The following is an 11,200-nucleotide window of genomic DNA, read 5'->3' on the forward strand; positions in this document are numbered from 1 at the left end:
GTGGCTATGTGGGACCGATGCAAGTTGTTTCCTTTCTCAGGTGTTTGTGTGTGTGTGTGTGTGCGTGTGTGTGTGTGTGTGTGTGTGTGTGTGTGTGTGTGTGGTGTGTGTGTGTGTGTGTGGTGTGTGTGTGTGTGTGTGTGTGTGTGTGTGTGTGTGTGTGTGTGTAGGCATAGACCAAATAGCCTGGACCGCCAACTTGTCACGTGACCCTTCGAGGTTACGACTCTCGACTTTCAGGGGCGCGTCACGTCCGGTTTCAAAGGCCAGCGATTCGAAGACAGTGAAAAGAAAGCACGCTCCAGTTATTTGTGACAATAGGAGGTGACAATGAACTGGATTTTCCAAAACTCCAAACTAAACTTAACAAAACTCATCGAAAAACATGTTCCATATGCACTTTTGCTGAGTTTATTTTAGCATTTTCAGAACTTACCTCGGCAACTTCGTCCATGTTTACAATCGACACCGGATATCACGTCCCCCTGATTTCTGAAAGGCTTGTAAGCGTAGGTTCCTAAATGCGAGAGGCCGCTACCTCGTAATAGAGAGAAAGAGCGGAGAGAGAGCTAGTTGGCGGTCCAGGATAAATGGTCTATGGTGTAGGTGTGGGGTTTTTTTTTTTTGGGGGGGGGAGGGGTTGGATAAAAGAAGATACAGTTGTGGAATCTCTCCTTTTCAGACTCCCTGATGTAAGACTACCTACCTTTTCAGACCTTGGTTTGTTTTTTTAAAGAATTAATAAGGCAAAAAAAAAAAAAATAGGTGTGGTTACGGTAACATAGCCACAAAAAAAAGGGTAGGTAGGTAGGCAATTAATTTTTTTTTTTTAAACTTTTTTTTCTAATGTGTACAAATTAAACCTACTTGACAGGGAAATAAGTGTGCGACTCGGGCGCTTTCGCTTTCATTGCGTTTTTTGCATTCGGTTTTGTTTTTTTGGTTTTTTTTGTTTTGACAAATGTAATAAAAAGTTATAGGATCGGCCCCTAAAAATAGGGTAGGTCGGGTTACCGTAACCACACCTATTTTTTTTTTAGGCCTAATGAAGATAATGAATGGCAATACAAATCAGATAAATTTTCACATTTGTTTTTTTGGTTTCTAATAGATTTTCTCTCCCCCCCCCCCCCCCCCCCCCCTTTCTCTTTTAGGACTCTGTAAGGATCATTTTTAGTTTTGTTCTCTTTTTGCTAATGACAGCTATTATGTATCCGTGACTTTGTTTTGTAAGAAAAGATAAAACTACGCAGAAAGTTCCTAGTTTTGGAAAACTCTGCCAATATATTTTTTTCTTTATATGCTTTTTATTTTATTTTAACTTTTAGCAAACAATTCTTTTATTGTAACTTAATGACTGATGAATTAAAAACTGTCTCAGAAACATGGGTCAGCGTTACCGTGAGGAAATGCTGCAACACGGAGGAGGCATCCATCCCACTCAGCTTGTGGAAGGTAACAGTTATGTGGGATTAATTGTGTCCAAAATGACAATCAGTTTCCAGAAATACAGCGAAAAACCCCTTTTAGAACCCCCAAAAATTAAAGACTCCCCTCTTTTTGAGACCCTGCTTTCTCAGATGTTATGATCATAGTCTCTGTAACGTTACCTCCATGTTAAGTCCTTTGTACTGGAAACTTGCATTCTCCCAGTAAGGTAATATATTGTACTACGTTGCAAGCCCATGGAGGAATATCTCCCCCCTTTCCCTGTCGCGATATAACCTTCGTGGTTGAAAACAACGTTAAACACCAAATAAAGAAAGAAATGTTACCTCCATTTTAAGACTCCCTTCTTTTTAAAGCTTGATTTTTGAAGGTCTTACAAAGGGCTTCCACTGTAACTCTGTTTCGGTCTTACTTCGTGTGGAGGAGTTATGCCCCTTTGAAGCTGAAGCAAACACATGCCAATGATCAGTAAAGGCAACCGAGCACGGCCCCACAGTGTGTAAAATAAGCTCGGATGTGCATGCTAAGCAGTCCACTCCATATGATGCCCTTTCCTTGTAAATAGATCCCTGCGCCTTGAATCCGAGTCTGGAGATACGCGCGCGATATAAGACTTCATATAATATAATATTTGCAGCAGCCATGAACATTTTTCTCCACTGTTTGGTTCCCTCACTAGTCTGTTTTAATTAAAGGGACGTGGTTTGTCCACAGCCAAGAAAACCAAGACTGACCTATTTCTGGAATTTGTTGAAGGAATATGAATGTTGAGCTGATTTAGTGAAAACTTACTGCAGAGTGAGGTAGTTGCATTAGGGGTTAAGTTGAAAATGATCTGAAATGTGTATACATGTAGTTCTTTTACCTGTATTCTTCCACATAAGGTATAGCTTTTTTAGGATATTTTTGTATTGAATTAATTCTTTCAGTTCTCTTGTGTTGGTAACTAAAACCAGTCATTTTCCAACCAAAGCGGTATATCTTTTCAAGAACAAATCCTGGTACTCACAGAAACTGTCACTTCGTTACGAACACTGTGGTCAAAACAAATGATTACCTTGTAAATGTTAAATGTAATAAATTCTTTCAGTTCTCTTGTGTCAATTACTAATATGTTACATTTTTGTAAAACTAGTTTATCTTATGATTCATGTGGTTTGACAGGCATGCTGGGAGAGAAAATAAGCGTGGAGAATCTGGTGGATTCACTGATCCATGACCTGGACAGCAGTCAAGAGAGTCTCTACAGTTAGCACATGTACATCACGCCTGGCTGCCTCGCACCCATAGACTTGTTTTATGTGATGTTGTGTTCTGGCGCACCTAGGAGAGTGTTTGCAACGTGAAATTCTTACAGTTACGTGTATCACACCTAGCTGTCTCACACCCATAGACTTGTTTTGCATGATATCATTGTCTTCTGGAAAATCGAGGAGAGTGTTTGCAACGTGACATTTTTTCAGGTTAACATCACAGTCAAAAGTTTATTGTAGAAAGGGTACGTGTTTTGCAAATACTGACATGCAAACAGACTTGTGAAATATTCCTCTTGTGCATTTTTTACTTGAAGGTCATATGGGAACTGGGACATTTGCAATGGTTCCTGTGCTTATATCAATCAATGAGGCTTATATCGCGCATATTCCGTGGGTACAGTTCTAGGCGCTCAGCAGTGATGCCGTGTGAGATGAAATTTTATACGGCCAGTAATTGCAGCCATTTCGGCGCATATTTACCTTTCACGGCCTATTATTCCAAGTCACACGGGTATAGGTAGACAATTATTTAACTGTGCCAAAGCAATTTTGCCAGGAAAGACCCTTTTGTCAATCGTGGGATCTTTAACGTGCACACCCAATGTAGTGTACACGGGGGGGGAGTTCGGACACCGAAGAGAGTCTGCACACAAAGTTGACTCGGAAATAAATTTCCGCCGAACCTGGGATCGAACTCACGCTGACAGCGGCCAACTGAATACAAATCCAGCGTGCTACCAACTGAGCTATATCCCCACCCACTAGTCATGGCATAAGAAAGTAAAGGAGAAGTGACAAAATGTGTGCGTTCGATAGATTTCAAACTGTCATGAACAATCAAAATGTTATGAGTATTTTAAACCACACCAGCTCATTTCCCATGTGCAGCTATTGTGCTTCGTAGTTACTCAATAAGAGGATATTTTGATCTCAGACTTATAGTTTCCATAAGTTTATGGCCAATGTGATAGACTTGTGGTGTTTCTTAATCTCTTCACTAAAGTTTCTGCAATGAATTAGAGAACTGTAAATGTGTTCATCTTTGTGCTGAATTGAACTGGATAACATGTCCCATATTTTCGCTGCAAGACTGTCTTTGTTCTTGTGGATGTGGTTGAAATGTATCAGTTCTATTGCTGGCATACTTTTGTCCGACATCTTCAAACAAATGTGAATCAGAGGTCAAATGTCAGTTCAGTTTCAGAAATAGTTAATGAAACATGTCTCTCTTCCTTTGAAATAGTAGTTTTATTTGTGACTGCGCTGTACAGATGCTTTTTTCAACCGATCTTTATAGCTTGAGAAGCTGTGTCCCTATTTTGATCCATGTTTTTTTGTCGTGACAAGTATGATTTTTGAATAGCATCTTCAGCGCTGAAAGTCCAACAATATGTGTACTCACCTTTGGCTAGTGATTCTGAACATTTACTAGCCAGAGAGCAAACGTTACTAGCCAAACCAACAGTTTGTTTCAGCAGCTTTACTCGCATTTGGCGAGTAGATGAACATTTTTACTCGTCAAGTCACATGTTTCTACTCCCCACTTTCAGGCCTGATCTTTACTTTGTCTACCCTACCTTGAGAATCTGTCTCCATGACCAGTTAAGTTAGGATGATGTTCCAGGTTGCAAGTCTAATTCCCACTTTACTTCAGTGTAGTTCCGTCTTCATTCCACCCATTGTACCTCAGCGAAGTACATTGGTACCTGCCATGTGAGGCCCCTCTGATGAGAGGATACCTCTCAATAAAGGACACCCTTTCTTGTCCCATTATTTTGAACAAATGAAACCCCCTGTGATAACAGGCCACCTGCAGTGTAGGGACACTGTTGGCTGGTCCCAAGGGCGTCCTTTCGTGACAGGCACCACTGTACTGTCTTCATTCCATGCACTTCAACATGTACGTAGGCAGACAGGTCTTGTGTGCATGCATGCATATGATATGTGTGTGTGTGTGTGTGAAGAACCGATAGCCGCACTTGCTGTGTGATGTAGAGTTCTTCATGTAGTACTCAGGGGCGTCTAAAGGTTGTCACAATTACCACAGTGCTTTGTGTGCACATGTAGTGATGTACATCTCTATTTATATTTATATTTTATATTGTTCAGGACAGTTCCACTATGACTCCACAGTCCATTTTCACAAGTCAATCACAGCTTTTATTGCCATTTAGCCTTGAAATTTTGACTAACTTGGGAGTTCCTGCTGTATGAAGGAAAATAAAGCAAGGGCAGGAAATTGTCATGGAATATTTCTGTTCATTTTTGTGCCTGTCTGAAGGAAGATAGACAATATAAACTGATTCTTACTCTCACATTTTTGTTATGGCTATATGTTTTTTTCATGCTTGTCACACATCAGTGAGAACCTTCACACATCAGTGAGAAACTAACTTGGGAGTTCCTGCTGCTCTATGAAGGAAAATAAAGCAAGCGCAGAACATAGTTGTGCCAGTCATAAGGAAGATAGACAATACATGTAAAAACTGATTTTTACTGCAAATGTTTTTATGACTTTCTTTCTTTCTTTCTTCGTTCATGGGCTTAGACTCCCACGTTCACTCATCGTTAAACGTGTATGACCGTTTTTACCCCTCCATTTAGGCAGCCATACGCCGCTTTCAGAGGAAGCATGCTGGGTATTTTCATGTTTCTATAATCCACCGAACTCTGACATGGATTACAGGATCTTTTCTGTGCGCACTTGGTCTTGTGCTTGCGTGTACACACGGAGGGGGTTAAGTCAATAGCAGGTCTGCACACCAGTTGACCTGGGAGATCGAAAAAATCTCCACTCTTAACCCACCAGGCGGTAGCGGTCGGGATTCGAACTCACGACCTCTCGATTAGGAGGCCGACGTCTTACCACCACGCCACTGCACCCGTTTTTATGACTGCATGACATGTTTTGTGCTTGGAGCATGACACCTGTCAGAACGTTGACCCACTTACATAGTTAATCCAACCTTACAAGCTCTTTTTGAGCGCAGCAAATCCTATGTGTACTTTCAAGGAATCAAAATTTTATTTGGTGACCACTTTTGGGACACAGATGTAAGCCCCCCGCGGGTTAGGGGGAAGAATTTACCGGATGCTCCCCAGCATTTTGTAAGAGGCGACTAACGGATTCTGTTTCTCCTTTTACCCTTGTTAAGTGTTTCTTGTATAGAATATAGTCAATGTTTGTAAAGATTTTAGTCAAGCAGTATGTAAGAAATGTTAAGTCCTTTGTACTGAAAACTTGCATTCTCCCAGTAAGGTCATATATTGTACTACGTTGCAAAAGGTCATATATTGTACTACGTTGCAATCCCCTGGAGCAATTTTTTGATTAGTGCTTTTGTGAACAAGAAACAATTAACAAGTTGCTCTATCCCATCTTCCCCCTTTCCCCTATCCCATCTCCCCCCTTTCCACGTCGCGATATAACCTTGAATGGTTGAAAACGACGTTAAACACCAAATAAAGAAAGAAAGAAAGAACTACGTTGCAAGCCCCTGGCGCAAATTTTTGATTAGTGCTTTTGTGAACAAGAAACAATTGACAAGTGGCTCTATCCCATCTCCCCCCTTCTCCCGTCGCGATATAACCTTCGTGGTTGAAAACAACGTTAAACACCAAATAAAGAAAGAAAGAACACAGATGTAAATCATTAGAAAATCTCTGATCTATGTCTGGGTTAAATACCATAGCCTACATTTTGGGAATATTTGAATTGAAACATACTGAATTTATCTGAGATTGTTGACCAATATTGAATTCTGCAAAAATTAGTACCATTCATGGGTGTTTCGGGGGGAAAATAGAAACAAAATCTATATGATTGCAAGGAGAAAGTGTATGAGTACTGGGTATAAAAATGTCAGCTATTGGTCCTTGAGGGGCAAAAGGGCATTTGAATAGCGTGCCTTCAGTATGAGTATTAATGTATATCATGTGTTGTGTGTAGGCCTTTACAGATGTTACTTTCACACACACCCAAAAATGAAGTGTCTTAGTGAGTTTGACCTACTGAACAAAAAACACTGATACAGTTCTACGTCCATAAGTTGACATGACCTCAAGTTAAATGTAGCGCGATCATTTTTAATAAACATTGGCATGCTCTCAGATTGGCTTGCTTTTAATCAACAAGGCAGTATAAAATAATTGGCCAAACTTGAAACATTTGGGAGAATTTTTGAGGGGTCCATATAGCTAGTCTAATATTGCTATTGCAAGTTGGGGGTACCTTCAGTATTAAACTTGATGTCAAATGAAGATAGACCGTAGCCATATATTTTTGTAAACTGTTGTCTCTACTGAATGTGTGTTCATTGCAAGTGTTCTACTGGGCCACTGTCTGAAATGTAATTATAAAAGTGAAAACAGGACAGGCCTTGTTATTTTTTTTATTAAGTAGCTGTGAAAATGTCTTTTTGTAAGTGGAAACATTAAATACAAAAAAATTGATTGCTTTGACTGCTGTTATTTCAGGACTGTGGAATGGGTGTGTGCCAGAGAGAGAGAAACAGAGAATGAGAGAAACAGAGAATGAGAGAAAGATAGAACATGTATGAGAGAGAAAGACAGAACAAGAAAAAGACTGAGAGAGAGAGCAAGAGAGAGATGGACAAACAGACAATGAGAAAATGACAGAATGTACTTAAAAAAACTTCACTCCACAGACTTATTTCCAAATCATTCACAAACCTGACAACAAAATTGGCTTTTTTTCTCACATTTTAATATCTTCCTTCATTTTTTTGACAGTTAAATATTCCCATTCACCATTCATTTGTCTCTGAAAACATAAAATAGGGAGCCACCCCGTCATTCACTCCTCACCCGCTCAGACTTCAATAACAGGGCGACAGACGGAAAGACGAACACACACTTGGAATTTAGAAGGAAGCGAGTCATTGCGTATTTGACTGTAACGCACCGCCTGTACTTCAAGTGGAAGCCACATCTACCAATGACTTGAAAAAGTGAGACACCAGATGTTGCAACAGTAAGACCTCCCCCTCCACGTTACTACAGAATAAAAATTTACACCCGAGCTTTACGTAAAACAAAATTTTGCTAGAAGCTCAATTTAATTTAAGTCCATCAAGTTCTCTTGATTGGGAACTGTTAACTCAAAGCTCTTTTTTTCTGTACATAATAGATTAGTGTAATATATCTCTCTCTATATATATATATACAATAATCTGTTGTGTCCTCTTTTTGTTTAAATAATGTGTTACGTAATTCAAAGAAGACAAAGTCACTGTCTGAGAAGTCTACCAGTACTAATTGTAACTTGCATGAGTGAAGGGACATTGTGCCATCATTGCTGCCTGAAAAGGGTAACGCTGTACATTCAATCATTAGAAGGAAAGATCATTTCCCAATTAGTTACACTGACATCCATGCTACTTTAAAAACATTTTGTGACTGTGGATGACTTTGTTGCTTCTTTTTCCTTAAGTTCAGTGGCCAAATCCTTTGGGAGGTAGAATTTTACTCCACACCCATACACCTAAATCTGAACAATCCCATGATAAGAAATATTCAGGGAGAGAGAAAAAGGAAATAAATAAATGTCCGAAAATCAAAGCAATCTGTACCAAAAGACGCTATTTAAAAAAAAAGTATTGTCCCTGTTGTCCTTCCATACTAGTTTTGTGATGCAGGAGAACTGTGCCCATGCATCAAGAACTTGCACTGCACAGTTATCATGTAAAAGTCTAATGAACATCACTCAGCTGATGCTGCACAATTTACAACTAACTAATGACTTCTCTCTCGATTAACTGTAAGTTACTAGTGTAAGCACTAGGTCAAAAGATGCCACTATATACCCTGTTCATGCTGTTCCAGTCATAAATAACAACTACAAAAGTTGTCTGGTGTCTTTGTTGGTGCAAGCTGCTGTACATAGTGTTATCTGTTGGTTTAGGGTCATGGTCCATAAGTCGTTCTCCAAGCTAGCGGTTGTCATTGGTCGGTGAGAGGCAGGCGCCAGCTGTCATTACGTCATTCGGATGCTCTGTATGATCTGAAACACGGCTGAACAAACAAAGCAAAAATCTCAGTCACTTGTCTCCAAGGCAGATCAAAATTCATACATTCTCACAGTTCTTTCACGTTTCAGCGTAAACAAATACACAAGCAAGCAAAAATAACATCTGCCTGAAAATTGTTATGCGTTACTCTCAGTGGAGTTTCATGTGAATTATTTTTCCTGGTGGATCGATCAATGAAACTGAAATGTGGAAGACTGATGTCAAAAGCTAACAACAATCAGTCTGGTTTTCTCTTGTTTTCATCTTATGAACATTCTAAATGTTAGACTAACTTATTGTCTTGTACAGAATAACAACTGTGTGAATGGTGCTATACTGAATGAAAGAGTGTGACATGAAGTTCTTGTACATCATTGTAAAGAGTGTGAATGACGTTTTAGTTTAGATGTCAAGCGCTTAGAGCAAGCCTTTTTAACGAAAGTTTTTGATTTAGCGCTATATAAATGTTCTTCTTATTATTATTAACAACAGATGCTGCATTGTATGATCACAAACAGGTTGCCAAGGTGCTGTACTAACTATGACTGAGATCAGTTGAAGCTACATCACTACCTCAGTGAAGAAGTGCAGGAGTTTAGTACAGTGGACGCCGCTTAAAAAAACCGCGGTTAATAGAGCCAGCCGCTTATAAAAGCCGATTTCAGACGGTCCGGATTTATCACTATATCTTATGTATTAGAAAAAGCCGGTTAATAAAACCAACCCGCCGCTTATTAAAGCCAGTTTTCTCAGAGAAATCACGTAGTTTGTGACTAAAACTCACATTATCTTGTTCTGATGTGGAAGACGACCAACAAACAAACACTCATAAAATCGTTCTTCTCTGCCGAGTAATGATTCGTGACGGTGACAGTGAAATTATTGATGTACCGAAGTGATCAAAGTACACGTACATGTACATAATTAAAACAAAAGTTCAACATCCTTCGTGAAGTTTTGTTTAGATTCAAACAAGTGTAAATGACGAAAGAGATTTTTTTTTCGAAAATGACGAATTCCTGGACCGCCGGTTAATAAATCCGCCGCTTATTAAAGCCATTTTTCGTCGGTCCAGAAGTGGCTTTATTAAGCGGCGACCACTGTATCGGAATTCTGATACCTTGTTTCTGAACATCTCTTGATGGTGCCTTTGTTTTGGAAGGGGGGAGGTGGGGTTGTTCTAATGAACATCAGAGTACCAAGGGGGCAAGCTATACATGACAGTGACTCTTGACAATTTAGAAAGCACCTTTGAAAAATCTATCTGCCTCACTGCCCTCAGACACACATTTGAGGTAGGTTTTGGTTAGATAGTGTAAACGATATATTGATATAGTGAACACTTTGCACGTTATCATCTGTTTCAATCAAAATCTATATATATTTTGTCTTCAGCTCTGCAAAAAATATGTGCTCCATCAGAGTTTACAATTACACAACAAGTACCCGACAACAAAATTGGTTTTCGTACCACACACCATCTGTAGCTGACAATAACTGGTATGTGATACTTTATTTCTTTACAATCAGATCAGCATCATAATGAGCTACTGAAGTGTTCATTCATTTTAAGATTTTGCTGCTAATAACTGAATGGCAACAGCTGGAGAGCGGACAAGTTGCTTATGGAGCCCCAAAATTCAGGAACCGCACAGCACTCTCATTGTCTCAAGTCAATCTTGCGGAGTAGGAATATATTTGATCGTAAATCCGAATTCAAACAAATTCTGATTTTGTCATAAAGGTTGTGCACGAACGGTACATGCTCTTGAGTTCAAAAAGTCGGTCGGTACTGGCCTCTAGAAATATATTTGGTAAAAAGTGGGTGTGGCACATCACTGATAATTGACATCAAACTTCTGTTATTTACCTGAATGTATTCGCTTTCATCTAAACGCGCGATGCGTGATTGTTCTACAACGAATATGAGGTTTATGATTGTCCGAGATATTCATCAAATTTGCATGTGCCGATCCGAATGCGTGACTTTCTGATCTGGAGTACGTCTGACTCTCAAACACGTACACAAGTTTGCTAAGAGTTTAAACTTAAATGCTTACCTGATCCACAAACAACGAAGACAAACAAAGCCAATAACGCAGGTCCAACCGGGTACTTTTCCTCTGATGGTTTCTGAAAACAGAATACAAGTTGAACATATGATTAGTAACAGAAATTCTTTAAAAATCTTACAAATCTGCGATTATGCCATCTGGAAAGCCACCGCAAGTAACGACTGTGTAATACAGCAAACACTTACCAAAGATTTGGGCACATTTCCTCTTGTGTTGATATTTTTTGAATGTTTTTCGTTTGCGATCCGCATTCTCTGTTTGCTCGGCATTTTGTTTGAGCGACTAGTAGGCTATTATTTCAGAAAAAACTCAAATTCCGGGTGGTGTCCTAGACTTGCCACGATACACTGTAGGTTTCTGACCTATGCAAAAGAGGGCAAGCTCACATATT

At 39.5% G+C, this 11,200-nt stretch overlaps 2 protein-coding genes and 1 long non-coding RNA gene across 5 annotated transcripts in view; 1 reads left to right on the plus strand and 2 right to left on the minus strand.

The window, feature by feature from the left end:
* LOC138945580 (mitochondrial intermediate peptidase-like) overlaps nt 1-7,157 on the plus strand; it is a 30,929-nt gene extending 23,772 nt beyond the window's left edge. For all 3 annotated transcript variants that reach the window (XM_070317022.1, XM_070317023.1, XM_070317021.1), the window contains exons 19-20: nt 1,382-1,455; nt 2,614-7,157. In XM_070317022.1, the coding sequence (XP_070173123.1) occupies nt 1,382-1,455; nt 2,614-2,702 (163 nt within the window). In that variant the 3' untranslated portion in view covers nt 2,703-7,157. The remainder of the gene's footprint in view (nt 1-1,381; nt 1,456-2,613) is intronic.
* The window catches only part of LOC138945596 (uncharacterized), a 290,703-nt gene that overhangs the window by 160,044 nt on the left and 119,459 nt on the right, over nt 1-11,200 (minus strand). The gene's annotated exons all lie outside the window — the stretch shown is intronic.
* LOC138945591 (stress-associated endoplasmic reticulum protein 2-like) lies at nt 7,625-11,078 on the minus strand. Its single transcript, XM_070317041.1, has 3 exons — nt 10,995-11,078; nt 10,795-10,867; nt 7,625-8,738 (listed from the first exon to the last, which is right to left on the minus strand). The coding sequence occupies exons 1-3, from the start codon at nt 11,076-11,078 to the stop codon at nt 8,701-8,703; spliced, it is 195 nt and encodes a 64-aa protein (XP_070173142.1). The 3' UTR covers nt 7,625-8,700.

The sequence above is a fragment of the Littorina saxatilis genome, linkage group LG13 (genome assembly GCF_037325665.1).
Source record: "Littorina saxatilis isolate snail1 linkage group LG13, US_GU_Lsax_2.0, whole genome shotgun sequence".
Classification (NCBI taxonomy): domain Eukaryota; kingdom Metazoa; phylum Mollusca; class Gastropoda; order Littorinimorpha; family Littorinidae; genus Littorina; species Littorina saxatilis.